At 40.8% G+C, this 17,487-nt stretch overlaps 2 protein-coding genes across 2 annotated transcripts in view; one reads left to right on the plus strand and one right to left on the minus strand.

Annotated features, from left to right (window-relative positions):
- Positions 1 to 17,487, minus strand: part of LOC127044053 (uncharacterized) — a 449,887-nt gene that overhangs the window by 359,583 nt on the left and 72,817 nt on the right. The window lies entirely within an intron of this gene.
- The window catches only part of KCNH8 (potassium voltage-gated channel subfamily H member 8), a 355,845-nt gene that overhangs the window by 259,095 nt on the left and 79,263 nt on the right, over positions 1 to 17,487 (plus strand). Inside the window, exon 9 of the mRNA XM_050938322.1 lies at positions 11,820 to 12,017. Within this exon, the coding sequence (XP_050794279.1) occupies positions 11,820 to 12,017 (198 nt within the window). The remainder of the gene's footprint in view (positions 1 to 11,819; positions 12,018 to 17,487) is intronic.

A 17,487-nucleotide genomic window follows, 5' to 3' on the forward strand; every position in this document is an offset into this window, starting at 1 on the left:
CCCTATGCTGTTAAAGACAGGAAATGAAATCCTGACCCTATTGAAATTGATGGGAGTTTTGCCATTAACTTCAATAAGTCTTGGGAATTTAGAAACTTTGTTTTATTTCTTGCAGTATGTGATATTTGCAAACTTCTTAGTGTCCATTGAGAGTTCAGTTTTGTGACTATAAGGCTTAATTGTTATCAGGTATTTGGCATTGCTGTAGATTCAACTGTCTTTTTACCACCAACATTAGAATCAGATTTTAGAATTTTTCCTGTTTTAAGATCCCTTGAACACCTCTTGTTTTTGAAACCAATATGATGATTAAATATTTGTTTGCCAGGAAAACAGCATTTCCAGTCAACACAATAGAATTAATTTTGTTATGACTTGGTCTGTGAGCTTACAGAATAATTTTTATAATGGTTTTGAGACTATATTTATTTCCAAGAGATAATGCTAATGCTCAGAGAGTAAAGGTACCTTCTCTCAGAAGAATTCTTCTTATTCCAACCAGTTAGTTTTCTCTGTTTTTCTCTGCTAACCTTTCTCTTATTATGCATTGTGTACAATCCTCCATTGTCTCTAACTGGTACCTGGTTTAAAAGATAGCTTAATTCATTACTGAGCTACTTCTATTGACTACTTAAATGTTGGTAACCAGGATCTTTCCCTTGGGATCAAACTGTAACTAATTTTATTCTCTGAAAATAAATGGCTCTTTGGTGATGTAATGGGGGCCACCTTCCTTTGAAGATGTGGTTTAAAACCTATTGCAACCTTTGCATGGCATTTTCATTTCTATATTCCAGTACAGTCGAATGGGTTCTCGAACTCTGCACAAATGTGTTGTATCAGTACAAACCTATTTGATAGTTTAGATTGTTTAGCCTTCATATAGCTGCATGTAGGTATAATATATACTGTTGGGCCAGTACTATGCTGTTTCAGGAACCATACTTGTGTGGGGCAAGTTCACTGAGAAACAGAGAGGCAGTTTGAAAAAACTGCTGGTTCTGTTTTTAGGGCCTGAAACCTAAATTCCATGAGGCAGATGCACTAGAGCTCCTGTGCCTTTAATAGTGAGGGACAAAGCTGGATCCTGTTAGTTCCCAGTCAGTCTCTCATCGAGGTGCAAGAGAGTAGGGTTTGCTAACAAGCATTTCCCAAGTAACAGTGACAGTAGTCATAGCCTGTGGCAAAGTATGCTGGGATTTAAGGGGACTATATAAGCAGTACCCTTCCACCACACTACAGAAAGTCTTGGAAGAGGCCAAAACGTTATGGGTATATAACCCATTTTTGTTTTGCTTTTATTTCTTATGCAACTGTGTTTTACTTGGGATAGAATCTGAGCCAGTTTCAAAAGATGGAGAAATAAAGCTCCAGCCAGAGGTAGGTGTGTGGGTGGTTTTTTGGAAAACACCCTGGGATATTGTTTTTTTTTTAATCTGGCCCACCACCCATGCAAGCTGTAAAGTTCAGATTTGAATAAAGAGCCACATTTTCTCAAGTCTGAGGATGAAATTATGGCCTCATTGAAGTCAATGGTAAAACTCTCATTGACTTCAGTGGGGCCCAGCTTTGATTTGGCACAGCACAGAGAAATGAGCTAGAAGCAGAGTTGGGGTCCAGATGTCCCCAGCATTAGTAGTTGCTTTAACTTTGAGTTTTGTCTCAGGCTCATCTCTTTTTTCAGTTGCTAATTTGGGAAGAGATTCAATAAAAATTCTATCCAATTTCTGTGCTGTGGAAGCTAAATGGCACTATTATTGAATCTAGTCCTCTGTAGGGTACACTTAACTTCCATTATAACAATAATAATCCTAGCATTTGCTGCTGATAAATCCTCATTTGTAATTTTGGAAAGAAGGTGTTCTCATCAAACTCTTTCTGACAAGTTTGTTCTGAACCAATAACTACAGAGCCTCCATTTTTAATTTAAAAAATGTTGGTAAATGATGGCAGTGACAAGATCCATAACTACTCTCTGAGGCATGCTGTTTGTAATGTCTAATAGAGTTGGTAATGACATATGGCATTTGTAGTTCGGATGATTTAAGGTTTTATTTTAGTGCATGCACTGGCATTTAAACAGATGCACATCTTAAAACTGAAATGTCAAACTTATTATGCATTAACTGTTTTTTTTCCAGAATTTTAGCTACTTTATAGAAAAGTAACACAAAATATTTACATGCAGAAAAAAAGATCCTATTCTCTTCTTCATTCCATAACAAAGGATTTGTGTGTTGCTTTTATTTACAACATAGAGACCCATCCAGCAAATTTGTGCAGCTTTAGTTTTCTGAACCATCCTTCACATTAGTATCTAAGGGCTGCACTTACAACTGCACTTGAAATGTCTAGTGAAAGTCCTTTGTGCAGGGTAGAGGATCCAGGCAACAGTGGGATTCCTTTTCTACACCCAACTTTTTTCCTGGCAATCCCCACCACTCCCTCCGTGGCTTCCTTAAATCAGGTCTTCTCCTTTGTTGGGTCCACTGCTTGACAGACATCTATATCCATGGAGGTCAGGAGTGCATTTGCATAGCTGTGTATATTTAGAATTTATGGAATGTATATGGTTGAAAGCCCTAGAGAGGCGAAGCAAGTTTTTCCATAGTGCCAGACCAGCATGCCTCAACAGTTGAGCTAGGAGGAGTGCTTCTACGAATGATAATATTGTTCATCTCCATGTCCATCCCAAATACCGGTGGGGTGGGTGGGTGTGTGTGTGTGTGTGTGCATGTGTGTTTGCTGAGATGTCAACAAGGTGCCAATTAATGTTTATTGCAATGGTAAGTTTGGTGATGTGGACATGTATCATTGAGAACTGGACTGGACTCCGATCACTGAGAACAGGACCAAACTCATTCCAGATAGGGCCATCAAAATTTTACACCCGAACTAATCTGGATGCTATTGACAATGTAAGTATAAAAGGCTCATATCAATTTCTTAAAGTCATCACCAGTCTCCTAAGTCATCAGCTGCCTCCCATATGACATATTTTGAACATACAGTTTAAGCTATTTACATGTCTCTAAAATACACACAACTGTGAATAAGCCTATTGGTAGCATAAACTCTATTATGAATGGATTTAATATACTTTAACAGGATTTTTTTTTTTTTTACTACTTAAAGAAAACTGAGGGCTTGTCTACACCAGAAGTAATGCGTTCTATGGGGGTGAGATTTCTAAAGCACTGTAATGTGTTGTACATTAACTGATACTACAGCACTATGGTAAAGTGCACTAGGGAATCTTTAGCATGCACCAGCAAGGTCTACATGGACTGATTTATGCAAACCACAGTAGAGTGCTTTAGAATCACACCCCCACAGTGTGCATTACCCACCCTGTAGTTAAAAAACCGTGTCTAGGAAAGTGGGTTAGCAGAATAAAGACAGATAAGAATAGATTAATTCTAACCCTACTTTATTGCAATGAGAGCCTTTACAGATGTGTCTACTGCACTTATACTAAAGTTTCTCCAGTTTAACTTTCCCTCTAAATCAGTCTTGCGCTATGTAGTCATTGAAAAGGAAACTTCTATGTATTTTTTTATTTATTATGCGTGCCAACTGACTCCTTGCCTCATGTTCAGTCCTTTTAAATTACACTCTCCCAGTGCATCCAGTTGTGATGTAATTATATAAATGATGTGCCTTATCTGGAATACAATGTGCAGTTCTGGTTACCCCACCTCAAACTAGATATAGCACAAGTAAAGGTGAGGGTCACAAACAAATGGTTCATGGTAATGATTGGGACATAGAAACGCTCTAATGACAAGAGATTGGAAAGTTTCGAACTGTTTACCTTGCCAAGAGCTGACTGTTAGAGAAGTGGAGCCCAGCTGTGTATTCCTTTCCAACTTAGCATATGTTTTGCATTGGAGTTTACTTTTTCAAGAACCTAGGGTGAAATCTTGGCCCATAAAAGTCAATGGGAGTTTTGCCCTTGACTTCAGTTGGGCCAGGATTTCATCCACACTCTTTTTAAATAATGAAAGCTGTGGTTCTCCTTTACAGGGCCCAGCAGGCAGCTCTGTTAACAAGGGGATCCCACAAGCCCCAGTGAGCTCCCTTCAGCTCATTGATGTTTTTCAGTAGATCTAAATTGGAAGTAGGAAGCAGGCCTACAACAGTGCTCGTAGGTTGTGACAGTGGAAGCCAGCACTGCTCTCAGAAATCAAATTTACTTCCATTAAAAAATGTGGTCCGATTATGCAGGATCCATTTTCTCTCAGCTAGTCTTATTTTGCCAGGATGACCTCAAACTGTCTGCTCCTTACACATCAGAAGACATACAGCACCTTCTCTATTACTACTGTAAAGTATTTTTATGAGGTGATTAGCACTTAATTCCTATTCTAGTATTTTTGCTATGGGTTTTTTTAGGGTTTTTTGTTTTTATGTTTGCCATTTGTTCTCCATAATTTCCAGTTGTATACTATTAACTGATGTTTCATCACATAAACTACTAATATTTGTGACTGAGCCATGGGAGAGTGAGAGGTTAAAGAAGAGTATAAGGGAGGGGAGGGTTTGAGACAGAGTGTGAGGGAGATCAGGAGATGGATTAGGTCACCTGAGCAAGTGGAGGCGTTAGAGGAGGACAACGTATGAGAAACTTCTGCATTTGTAACATGGAAGGAGGCAAGAACTGTAAGAGAGGAAGGGGAACTGAGTTTTCAGAAAAAGGGGACTGCTGAGGCTGGAAACTTGTAGAGGAGAGCTGGTCAGGAATTTTTTGACAAAACAGCTTTTCATCAGAAAATGCTGATTCATCAAAACCAAAACTTGCAGGAATGTCCCAATTTTGATAAAACTTTTGTCAGGAAGTATTTCTTGGGTCCAGGATGAAATTGCTAGTCAAATGAGTCAAAGAGAGAAAGTGAGCTTGTATATAGGAGGCATGGGTTCAAGTCCCTGGCAGATTTGAAGATGACTCTCAAACCAGGGTGACAGCATGCACTTTTGCTGTCTCATTTTCTTATGAAATATTTTCAAACATCTTGGGTATTTTTTTTTTGAAATCTCAAATACTCTTGGCCTGGGAAACCTGTTTTCCAGCCTGTTTTGCTGTATAGTTTATAATATTCTCAGGAAAGAGATTTTTCTCCTACAACATTATCCCTGATTGGATTTACATATATGATTATGGGGAAGTACTGCTTTTCAGATAAACTTAAAACAGCGTATGTGGAATAGTCACTCTGTTATGCAGTATGTGTGTGTATAATGTAACTATTATTATCCAAATATATAAAATCATACGTAGATTCACAAATTACAAAGCCAGAAGGGACCAACGTGATCATCTATGACACAGGTCATAGAACTTCCCCCAAGTAATTCCTAGAATGTATCTTTTAGAAAAATATCTAATCTTGATTTTAAAATTGCCAATGATGGAGACACCACCATGAGTGTAAATTGTTCCAATGGTTAACTACTGTCACTGTTAAAAATGTGCACTTGATTTTCACTCTAAATTTGTCTAGCTTTGGCTTCCAGCCAGTGGATCATGGTATAGTATTCCCTACTAGACTGAAGAGTTTTTATCAAATCTTTGTTCCTGATGTAGGTACTTACAGCCTGTAATCAAGTCAGCCCCCAACTTTCTCTTTAAGCTAGATAGATTGAGCTTCTTGAGTCAGTCAATATAAGTCATGTTTTCTAGTCCTTTAATCATTCTCATGGCTCCAATTTATCAACATCCTTCTTGAACTGTGGACACCAGAACTGGAAGCAGTATTCCAGCAATGGTCACACCAGTACATAATACTGAGGTAAAAAATCTCTCTCCACTCCTGCTAGAGATTCTCATGTTTAAGCATCCCAGGACTGTATTAACTCTTTTGGCCACAGCATTGCACTGGAAACTCATATTCTGCTGATTATACACCACGACCCCCAGTATTTTTTCAGTCACTGCTTCTCAGGATAGAGTGCAGCTTCCTGTATGTATGGCCTACATTTTTTGTTCCTCCATGTGTACATTTACATTAAGCCATATTAAAAACACATATTGCTTGCTTGTGCCAGTTTATCAAGAGATCCACGTCTCTCTGTATCATCCTCTTCACTATTTACCACTTCCCCAATTTTTGTCATGTGGAAATTTTATCAGTGATGATTTTGTTTTCTCCCAGGTCATTGATACAAGTGTTACATAGCATAGGACCAAGAACCAATCCCTGTGGAATCCCAATAGCAACATACCCACTCAGTGATGATTCCCCATTTACAATTACAGTTTTCCCTGTTTACAGTTTTGAGACTTATCATTTAGCCAGCTTTTAATCCATTTAGTGTGTGCCATGTTAATTTTATATTATTCTAGTTTTTTTAATCAAAATGTTGTGTGGTACTAAGTCAAATTGTTACCTTTATCAACCAAACTTGCTATTTCACCAAACAAAGATATCAAGTTAATCTGTTGGGATCTGTTTCCATAAACCCATGTTGATTGGCGTTAATTATATTACCCTCCTTTAATTCTTTATTAATCAAGTCCCATATCAGCTGCTCCATTATCTTGCCTAGAATCAACATCTGACTGACATGCCTATAATTATCCACATCATTACATGATGGTGTTGAGAGACACACATCCATATTGATGCAAAAATAAGATAAATAAAATTACTATAACTTTTATATAGGTTGTGCATATTTGTGTCTTTACTGAATATTAAGGTATAGCTACAAGTATGTTATAGCCAGGATGCTTGAAAATATAACAATATATAATGTTTAGCTAGTTATGTTACAAAATGTTTAAACTCATCAAAGAAATACCAAAGGCTCTGCTTTTTGTCTCCCAAGGACAAGCAAACGTCAGAAAAATAACCTCTTTTTGGTTATAGATCCAAGTTTATCATCTCCAAGTGTGTTTATACAGTCTATGGAATGCAGGTTTATAATTTCTATTTTGCTTTAATATTCTGTACTATTTTCTTTAATATTACGTTTTGAAAGATGTATATAAAATATATTGTGTTTCATGCTTTGTATAGAATATTCGCTGAGTCTGTAATTAGAAATTATGAATATACTGCAAATCTAGAAACCATTTGTTCAAAACAAACAAACAAACCCATCTGAGTGCCTCATCAAAGAACAGGACAAATCCCTTTTGTATAAGATATCAGCTTGGTATCAATATGATTTTTTTTTCCCCAAGAAAACAGACTTTGTAAGATATTTTATGTTTGAGAAAGAGTACTGGTTGTGTAAAAGATGAGAGGCTGTTTTCATTCAGAAATTCCAAAAAGAAGTAATGCTTTGGTTTATAGTTCTGATAACACACCCTACTAATAAAAGTGGATCTTTTAGCCCTCCTTTTTTGGAAAGAACCACCGTAAGTTAAACCCACACAATGAATTTTAGAAATATGCTTGTTGAAACTGATTTCCTTGTAAACACACTAAGAATACGTTCTTTCAATCTGGAGAACATTTATGGTGGGATATATTTTATAGATTATATTGGTTACTTAAAGGTGAAACCCTTTGTTGTTTCTCAGATGCATAGGATGGCATAAGTTTCTTTTCACTTGTATATTTGCAAGTATTTTGTATCTAAACACAAACCTTCATATGATAACTGCCTGATATCATTGTTATATGAATAGTAAGGCGCTTGATCCTGAAGGATTTGCAGAGGTGCAAGAGGAGCCACGGGGAATGTGACAATTCCTTGGAGAATAGATCACTGTGGGACAGAGAGAGAAACAATTCAAGGTTGCTGGTGGCACTCACGGAGCAGCTAGAGATGATGGAGTGCCAATTCTGGGCCCAAGAAACAGCACCAACTGGTGGGATCGCATTGCCATGCAGGTTTAGGATGATGAGTAGTGGCTGCAGAAATTTTCAACGTGAAAGGACACATTCCTGGATTGTGTGCAGAATTCGCCCCAGCCCTCCAGCACAGGGACACCAAAATGAGAGCCTCAATGACAGTGGAGAAGTGGATGGATTGCTACCAGTCAGTCAGGAATCAATTTGGAGTTGGGAGATCCAACACAGGAGCCATTGTCATGCAAGTGTGCAAGGCTGTTAATCACCTCCTGCTATGCAGCACTGTGACTCTGAGCAATGTGAAGGACATCATGGATGGTTTTGCAGCAATGGGCTTCCTGATCATGACATCATGCAGAAAGTCCTCTTTAGTTTTTCATGGCCGCTTTCTAATTCTGCACAGCCGTTCAGCCAGCGATAACAAAGAGGGAGGCTGGGCTCCCAAGGTCATATCTGTGAAGCCACAATGCAACATTTTACAGAAGCAGTATTGTTTGCAATACATGTACCACTGATTCAGTGATTGAAAACACAGCCACTATTCACACTAACTGGGTGACCTCAGGCAAGCACAACACCCCAAAATGATGAGTAGTCATAGGTGCAAGGGAAATCAGTGTTCCAGGACCATGCTGCCCACTGGGCACGTGGCTCTTGGGGAGAGCCAGCACTGTACGGGGGGTGGGAGGGTGCTGATAGTCATTACTGTCCAGACATTTTCCACAGGCTGAGTTCATTATGGAAGATATCTCGCTGCTGAGGGTGAGCAGTGAATCAAGGGAGGGCCTTCTCCAAGACTGAGGCTTACGCCCTGGCCTTTATGCGGTTCACCTGTGTGCAGCAATGGTTGTCCCTCTCCCCCCAGTGATGGCAGAATGGCACAGGAAAGTTACCCTTAATAGGGCAAGAAACAAAGCAGCTTTGCCAAGGAACCTGCAGCTGCGGATTGCCCAATATCTCCATGAGAGTTTTGTGGAGATCTGAGGCAGATTCCTGTGAAGTGAGGAAATCAATCAACACCTTGTTCTGCCGCTCAGACTAGGCACGTGGTGGTACATGCATCATACAGACACAAGTCTGCTTTCTACAACCCTCTAGCCCCCAAAAACTCGCTTCAGAGATTCCCAAAATCAAATCCACTTACCAAGGGCTTCCTCTCCTGTTTTTGCTTTGCCAAGCTCTGACAGCTGTGACTGCCTAGCCTCCTCCCGGGTAGAGAAGAGCTCCTGACTGCATGCATCTCTGACATCCAAGTCATCCTTTGCCTCTGGGTCCCCCTCCCGCACCACATCCTTGTTCAAGATTTCCTCCTCCTGGCTTGGTCCATCTCAACTGGCACACAAGCCACCGAAGTATCCACAGTGGCCTTCGCAGTGAAAGTGGGGTCACCACCGAGTATTGCGTCCAGCTCTTTGTAGAACCAGCAGCTCATGGATGCAGCACTGGGAGGGTGATTTGTCTCTTGCACCTTGGGGTAAGCGTTCCGCAGCTCCTTCACTTTGAACCTGCACTGCAGTGTGTCTTGGTCATGGCCCTTTTCTGTCACGCATCATGAAATCTGTCTGTAGGTATCATAATTCCTACAGCTGGAGCGCAGCTGGGACTGGACAGCCACCTCTCCCCAAATGTTGATGAGGTCTAGCAGTTCGACATTGCTTCAAGCGGGGGATCACCTAGTGCGTGGAGCAGGCATGGTCACCTGGAAAAATGCGCTGAGACCACTGCACGCATCATAGAGCAAACAGGAAGGGGACTTTCAAAATTCTCAAGAAATTTAAGGGGTGGGGCTCACAGTTGGTCATCTGAGGGCAGGACAGTAGAGTTCAAACCGATGACCAGAGAGCCAAGAACAGGCATTGTGGGGACACCTCCTGAGTCCAATTGCAGCATTGTAATTGACCAAGGTGTCTACACTGGCACTGCAGTGCTGTAGCCCTGGCGCAGAAAGCTGTATGCCTCGGGTTTTTGGTGTTTGTTTGTTTTTTTTTTAACAGTGCTACAACTGCACAGTTTCTGCGCACTAAGGCCTGGTCTACACTGGGGAGGGAGGAATTGATCTAAGTTACATAACTTCAGCTACATGAATAAATGTAGCTGAAGTCGACTTACTTAGATCTACTTACCGTGGTGTCTTCACTGCAGTATGTCAAATAGCTGATGCTCTCCCATCGACTCCGCCTGTGCCTCTCGCCCTGGTGGAGTTCCAGAATCAACAGGAGAGTGCTTGGCAGTCAATTAATTGCGTCTAGACTACATGCAATAAATCGACCTCCGCTGGATCGATCGCTGCCCGTCGATCCAGCAGGTAATGTAGACAAGACATTAGTGGCTTGGCAGTGTGTACACCTCGGGAGTTACACTGCAGAAAGCTGCTTTACTGCGCAGAAACTTGCCAGTGTAGACAAGGCCTAAGTCACTCTGCACAGCCACCTTATGAAGGTGCAGTATGCTTTCCACCCATGCATCCTGATAATCCTGCTAGGTTATGTAAATGTGGTGGCAAGGCTACAGCTATGCTTCTCCCTGCCTCTTCCCTCCCTCCATTTGGAGTAGGCAGCATCCCATGGCAATGAGGAGGGGGTAGCACAAGAAAACAGAGACCGCAGTTGTGGCTGGTCCAGCGTATTAGTAGTAATGACTCTGAACAGTCTGCTTTCAGAGACTTGATTGAACTCTTGTGACTTTGTATTGGTATCTTCCAAAAAACAGTCACAAAATGTTATCACAATTGTTAGACTTCATATTTAAAACTTATTGCCTATTTTGTAATTTTTCAGTCTAAAGGAATTTCTCCAGCTCCTAGTTTTACTGATCTGTATGAAGTGAGTGGAAGGGATAGATGTTTCTGTCTTTCAAACTGTCAGTACATGCGTAAATTAACATAATGATTCAAGCATCATGAAGGGTTTAGACTACAACCCAGAAAAAGAAATCCCACACAGATCTTCTGACAGTGAAATCAGCATACCAGGCAAATTATACTGCCTTCACTGTGCATGAATATCTAGGAAGATTTCCCACCTACAAAAGCAAATCCTCCGAAGGGCAGAACTAGGCACTACGATTAGTTTTTTCATCTCTGCTCTTTCCTTAATGTGTTACTCAACTGCCATTTATTCAGATTCTTTGTGCAAGGTTTGCTTAGCTGTCCCTCAGTTTGGCAAAAGTGAAAATAAAGATTAGATGAGCAATTTAGAAAACAGATTCGCTACGGCATTTTTAAAAACCTTAACTCTGGTTTATAAGTCTTGTCTGGCTTTCTGAATCTTTTCTTCTATACAGAAGAAGTATATAGATAAAGATCCAAAATCTTTATGATAATAATAACAACAAGTAATGCTTTGCCTCTCAGAAGCTCAAAAAGCTTTTCAAACACAAGGACTCCTCCAGGCACCAGCACACCAAGCTGTGCCTGGGGCGGCAAGCCACGGGGGGGGGGGGGGCGCTCTGCTGGTCACCGCGAGGGCGGCAGGCAGGTTGCCTTCGGCGGCTTGCCTGTGGAGGGTCCGCTGGTCCTGCAGCTTCAGTGGACCTTCAGCAGGCGTGCCGCCGAATCCGCAGGCCCGGGGACCTCCCGCAGGCAAGCCGCCGAAGGCAGCCTGCCTGCCGTGCTTGGGGTGGCAAAATATCTAGAGCCACCCCTGTTCAAACAACAATTAATGGAAAGAATGAAGTGGAAGTTGTATTCATGCTACCGTATTAGTAGATTATTTTCTCTGCTAAATTGGATGCTTTGATTTGCCCAATACAGCTATTGGATGCATCTAATAAACACTTGATTTCAGTAAAGGAGGCTGTTTTTCACCATATGCACTCATGCATAAGAACAAATCATATATGGACATAATTCTCTAAACACCTTGTAAGTGTTTGCAGAATTGGAGCTTTAATTTTCATTTTATTCTTGGAATCATGTGTAGAATCCAATGCCCTAAATCATAAAAGTATGACATTTATCTTACAGAATCTGTTGTTTTCATTATGCTGTTTCTCATTTTTTTTTCTTTTGCTTTTCAGGTTGGCTTCATGAGCTGGGGAAACGTATAGAGTCTCCTTACTATGGCAATAATACATTAGGAGGCCCATCAATCAGAAGTGCCTATATAGCTGCCCTGTATTTCACTCTCAGCAGTCTCACCAGTGTTGGGTTTGGAAATGTTTCAGCCAATACTGATGCAGAAAAGATTTTCTCCATTTGCACAATGCTGATTGGGGGTAAGTAAAAATGTTTTGGAAAAGTCAAATTTGAACAGGGGGAAAAAAGGCAATTTGAAATTATAATTTGAAATGAATTCAAGTAAAACACTAATCCTAAAATGCCATGTCCTTGATTAAATTTGAAATTTGTGAGCCATGATGTGGTACATTTTCATTAGCTCAGTAGCAAATTCAGTGAATCTGAAACCTTTTTGTGGTATAGTAAACCAACAAACAATTATCTGCAGGTCTCAATTTTTAATTGCAAGGGCAACAAATAATATTGAATAAAATATGTCTGATCACTGTTGTAGATTAATTCTCAAAGCGGGAAGGGTTTTTGTTATTTTTGGTCTGCTTATTGTTACCTGCTTTTGATTTATGTTGATAAATGTTTGTTACTGTTGAAAAAGTATTTGCTCATTGCAGTGGCTTTATTTCTGTTGAGTCAACCCACCACCTCACTCCAAGATTCCAAACTGGTTTCATCTTCAAAATGTGGTATACCTGGATCAGGATAAGTGACAGTAATAGAGAAAAGTGGAGAGAGAGTTCTGCAAGTTTTTATACATTTACTTTCATCTCTTTTCCAAAAATATTGGCATTAAAGCATAATATATATTTCATACTAATCAAAAGCAATGCTGTGCATGAGTGGTGGGATTCAAAGTGAGTTACCATTAGACCGCTGTGCACCAAACTGTTTCTCAGGCTGCTTAATTTTCCTGGGTTTAGTGGTAAGTATTTTCACCAGTGAAGTTTCACCCCAAGCCTAGTCTTTATGACTCTTATTGTCAGTTCAGCAGTGTAAATTTCCACAGTGTAAACTTGACAACTTAACACCAGAGACCATGGTACATGCTGAATATCACTGTAAATTATGAATTCACAGTATCCAGCAATGATGTATAAAAATATAAAAAGCCTGATGAATTATCAACTCTTTTTCACTGTCCTAGCAATAAGTAGCTGTAATTATAATAAGTCAGACAAGGAACAGTGTCTTATTAATTTCAGCAGTTTCATGAATGCTACAGTTAGTACAGTAATTAATTTTATTGATAACATACAATTTCAATGCTGAATAATAGTGAAAAAGGGTTAAATATTTAACCTTCAAATGTTCCACATGTTTTCAAGGTAGTCAAACACAATGTTTTGTAGTGGAATACGGGGGGGGGGGGAGGTAGGGGGTTGTTTTTATTGAGATAATCAAGAAATATCCATGAAGGGATGATGAAGATGGCAGAACTTCCAAAAACTTACCTTGGAAAAATATAAAGGAACCATATAACTGCCATTTATTTCCTAGATAGAAGAATATCAGGAGGTGTTGTTTTGCTTCTGCTTGTTTGTTTTTGTTGGTTTAATGACTTAATAATAATCAGAAGTTTGACATTTTTCATGTTAAGAGAAAAAGAGACTTCATTCTCCCAAGTGGGTATTCACCCATGAAAGCTCATGCTCCAAAACGCCTGTTAGTCTACAAGGTGCTATAGGACTTTTGGCTGCTTTTACAGATCCAGACTAACACAGCTACCCCTCTGATACTTCATTCTCCCTGCAGTTCATGACTATCTTTTGCTGAAGACAGAGAAATTCATTTGAATTCTGTATGGTGTGGCACGAGGAATCAGGCCTCCAAATAGATATTAGCTCTCAGAACACTACAAAGGCTGTCATTCAAACAATTTGATTTTTAGTGTGGCTACAGTAAGCAATGTGGTCTTGTCCTTCCCTCCTCCCCCACCCCACCTGGGCTACCTTGTCCATTTTCTCATTTTTTTAATTAATAAAGAAAGAATACATGGTTTCAAAATAATAGTTACTTTATTTCCAAGTGGGGAGAGTGGTTGGCTTACAGGGAATTAAAATCAACAAAGGGGGTGGGTTTGCATCAAGGAGAAACACACACAATTTTCACACTGAAGCCTGACCAGTCATAAAACTGGTTTTCAAAGCCTCTGTGATGCGCAGCGCACCTTGCTGTGCTCTTCTAATTGCCCTGGTATCTGGCGCAAAACGATTGTCTGCCATTGCTTTCACAGAGGGAGAGGCAATTGACAAAATGTACCCCAAACCACCCACAACAATGTTTTTTGTCCTATCAGGCATTGGGAGCGTAACTCAGAATTCCAAAGGGTTGCAGAGACTTCATGAACTGTGGGATAGCTACCCACAGTGCATCGCTCCATAAGTTGATGCTAGGCATGGTAGTGAGGACGCACTCCACCAGTGTAATGCGCTTAGCGTGGACATATGCAATTGACTGTATAAAATCGATTTCTAAAAATCAACCTATATAAAATTGACCTAATTTTGTAGTGTAGACATACCCTTCATAACTAATTGGTGTGAGATGCAGATCTTATGTTTAACTTTGAGGGATATTTTCTCGCACCTGGGTAGTAGGTCCAGTGTGTGTGTGCATGCGCGGGGATGGAGGTATTGTGGAAATGCAGAGGGGCTGTCAGATTCTGTCAGGACTGTAATGCAGATGCAACAGAAGAAAACTGCAGCTGATGGACAGGTTGAGTCAAGAGTATGTTGGAAGAAAAGGGAATAAACTTGCATTTGGGAAGGGGCTGGGTGGCAGCGTATGTCAAGAAGAGAAGAAAGAAGAGGTTGATTTAGAGCCCTTTTGATTGAAGGTTTGTGGAAATTTATGTATGTGGGACATTATTTAGGGGACTCAGCAGAGAGGGCAAAGGGGGGCAGTGGAGTTGTCATGGGGAAGTGGGAGGTAACAAACTTATCTTCACCTCAGTAGAATTTGTTGGGGACAAGAATATTCATCTACATTGTTTCAAAGCTTAAGGTATTTTTGTCTGACGAATGTGGTTCTTAATGTGCCTTTGGTGTATAATTTTCCCAGAGCTTATATTTTACTATACATTAATGAAATGACTAACGTCTTGAAAATTAATACTTTATTTATTTTGCAAGATACTTGCCCTGGTGAGACATTAATTAATAAATCTGTTGGCTTCATATGGAGTGGATAGTATTTTTTTTAAAGTAGCAGGAATAATGTTCTCTGGGTGTCACTGCAGGGTAGGTCAGTTGGAAGAGTATATATCATTTAATAAATTCACACTTTAGTCAGTCATTAAGAAAAGAATGATCTAGCCTTTATTAATAAAGTTCTGTAGGCTGGCAGATAAAGGAGAGGGGTACATTTCAGCACAAGAAGAGCCTGTAATTTTTTCCTGTAAGCACTTTTCAAGCATGACCTTAAGAATTGGGGGGAAAAATTTATTGATTATATCAGATGCTTCCTTATCTTAGGTTTATGAACCTTTGTTAATGCTTATGAATTTTACATAATGTCTGTTCTTCAAAGGTAGCCATTATTTACTGTGTATTGATTTTTATTTTATTGTACTGTGAAGGGTATTTTTTGTTTTATCATATCTGTTTGCTAGCTTTGATGTACTGATTTTGTATGAATTTTTCAATTATGGTGTAAGACAGACAAATATCATAGGAAAGATAAAAATGTCTTACTCCATGCAATATGTGGTCCCAGAGCTGAAGGAGAAAGTAAGTGGATCATGCACAGATAAGTAAGATCTTTAGACTTTAGTAGATTTATCTTTCTGCTCTTGACAGGTGAACTTGCTTTCAGCAGCTGAGTCCAGATATATTACAGCTTGCATTGTGTTATTACTGTATTTGTTCAGCAGAACACTGCAATAGGGCAGCCATTATTACTGGACACTTTTGGGAACTCTGGCCTTAATCGTTTTGCCTCAGTTCCCCATGTGTAAAATTGGGATAATACCACCCTCTCACCTCACAGGGGTGGTATGAAGGTGAATTCATTCATGTTTGTGAAGCTTTCCAATACTATAGCGATGGTCCATTAGTCACACAGAAAAGTCCATTTGAAAATTAGTAATTCTGAATTCAGAGAAGGGTTTGAATAGCGTGCAGCAAATAAGGCCTGTAGCCACACATTGAATGATGATAAAAAATATTTAAATAACTACCTATTCAGAGACCATCATAGCCACTGGAGATGGCCAGGGTGGGGAGGTGGGGTTGAGTCATTGCCCTCCCTCCCCCCAGTTTTTAAATGGGGGAGCATGTCCCCCCACTTCTTAAAACCTTAACTCAGCAGGAATGACTGGGTGGCAAGATAGACTGGAGAGTCTAATGGGACTGTCTGTGACTCCATGGTAAGACTGTGACAGTGATCTAGGAGTTCATATTTGTTTCTGGGTTGGTTAAATCTAATTATAGACAGGGGCAGTTCTAGGTATTTTGCCGCCCCAAGCACAGCAGGCAGGCTGCCTTCGACAGCATGCCTGCAGAGGATCCACTGGTCCTGCATGACATGTGCCAACTGTTGATATTGGGGGACACATTATACCTGCTTCTAACTTGACTCATGAAACCATACCATGACATCAATGATCCTGGAAAAAGGGAAGTCGGTTACAAACTCAGTAGCTGCAAAGTGATCTGGAGTGCGTGTTTGGGAGGCTGAAATCTCATTAGTGCTACTCACCTGTCTGGAGGCCAATATGGTGAACATCATTGCTAAAACTGTCACCTGTTGCACACTCCATAATATTTGTGAGGGTAAAGAGGAGTGCTTCCATCCTGAGTATGCTCAGGACAAGTCTGCTTTACCGACTGTGTACAAGCAGCTGGATCCCACCTACATGCACACAGGTCCAGTTTCCCAGCAGACAAGGAAAATCAGGGATGTCATATGTGCACATACCTTGGAACAGCAGGGAGGCACAGGATGACATCTGCTTTTGCTGGAGCACACCTTCACACCCAGTGCAGTTGTTGGAAAAGCATAGGAGGGAATAGTGGCACATACGTGTGGGGCTGCACATCTTTGTGAGGGTTTGTTCCCCTATAGTCAAAGATCATTAGTCATTTGTTCCTGTGACAATTCACACATTACAAACCATTATAACAGGGCAGTGTGATGGGGCGTTCACCCCATGCTGGCAGGGACAAGATTAATAGAGCCTTTAGGAGGCTGCACAAGAAGCAGCAAAGAGCAGCCAATCAGAGCCCAGTGGGCTCATAGAAAAGGGGCTGTGGGGCCAGAGTCAGTCACTACTGGGAGCTTGAGGAAAGAAGAGTGTGTCCTGAATAGGCTGCAACCCTGTAGCACCTTGGACAGTGCAGGCCAGGGACCTGGGAGTAGAGATGGAGCTCTGTATGAGCCGTTGAGTTTGAGTAGGGTGCTGTGGCTGCTGAGAAGTGGCCCAGGGAAACGCAGTGGTAGTTGAGAGAAAGGAATGCAGAAGGTGACTGTGGTTTAGGGGGTCCCTGGTCAGAGATCTGGAGCAGTGGGCGGGCCCTGGTTCCCCACCACACACACACACTCACCATGGGGGAAGTGGCTGGACAGTTGGACTGCAGTACTATCCCCTAGATGGGGGAAGCAGAGAAGGTGAGAAGGCCAGAGGGCTGTGTTGTGAAGAGGATGCCTTGCAGTGACGTGGGTCCAAGAGCAGAT

This window comes from Gopherus flavomarginatus, chromosome 2, assembly GCF_025201925.1.
Source record: "Gopherus flavomarginatus isolate rGopFla2 chromosome 2, rGopFla2.mat.asm, whole genome shotgun sequence".
Classification (NCBI taxonomy): Eukaryota; Metazoa; Chordata; order Testudines; family Testudinidae; genus Gopherus; species Gopherus flavomarginatus.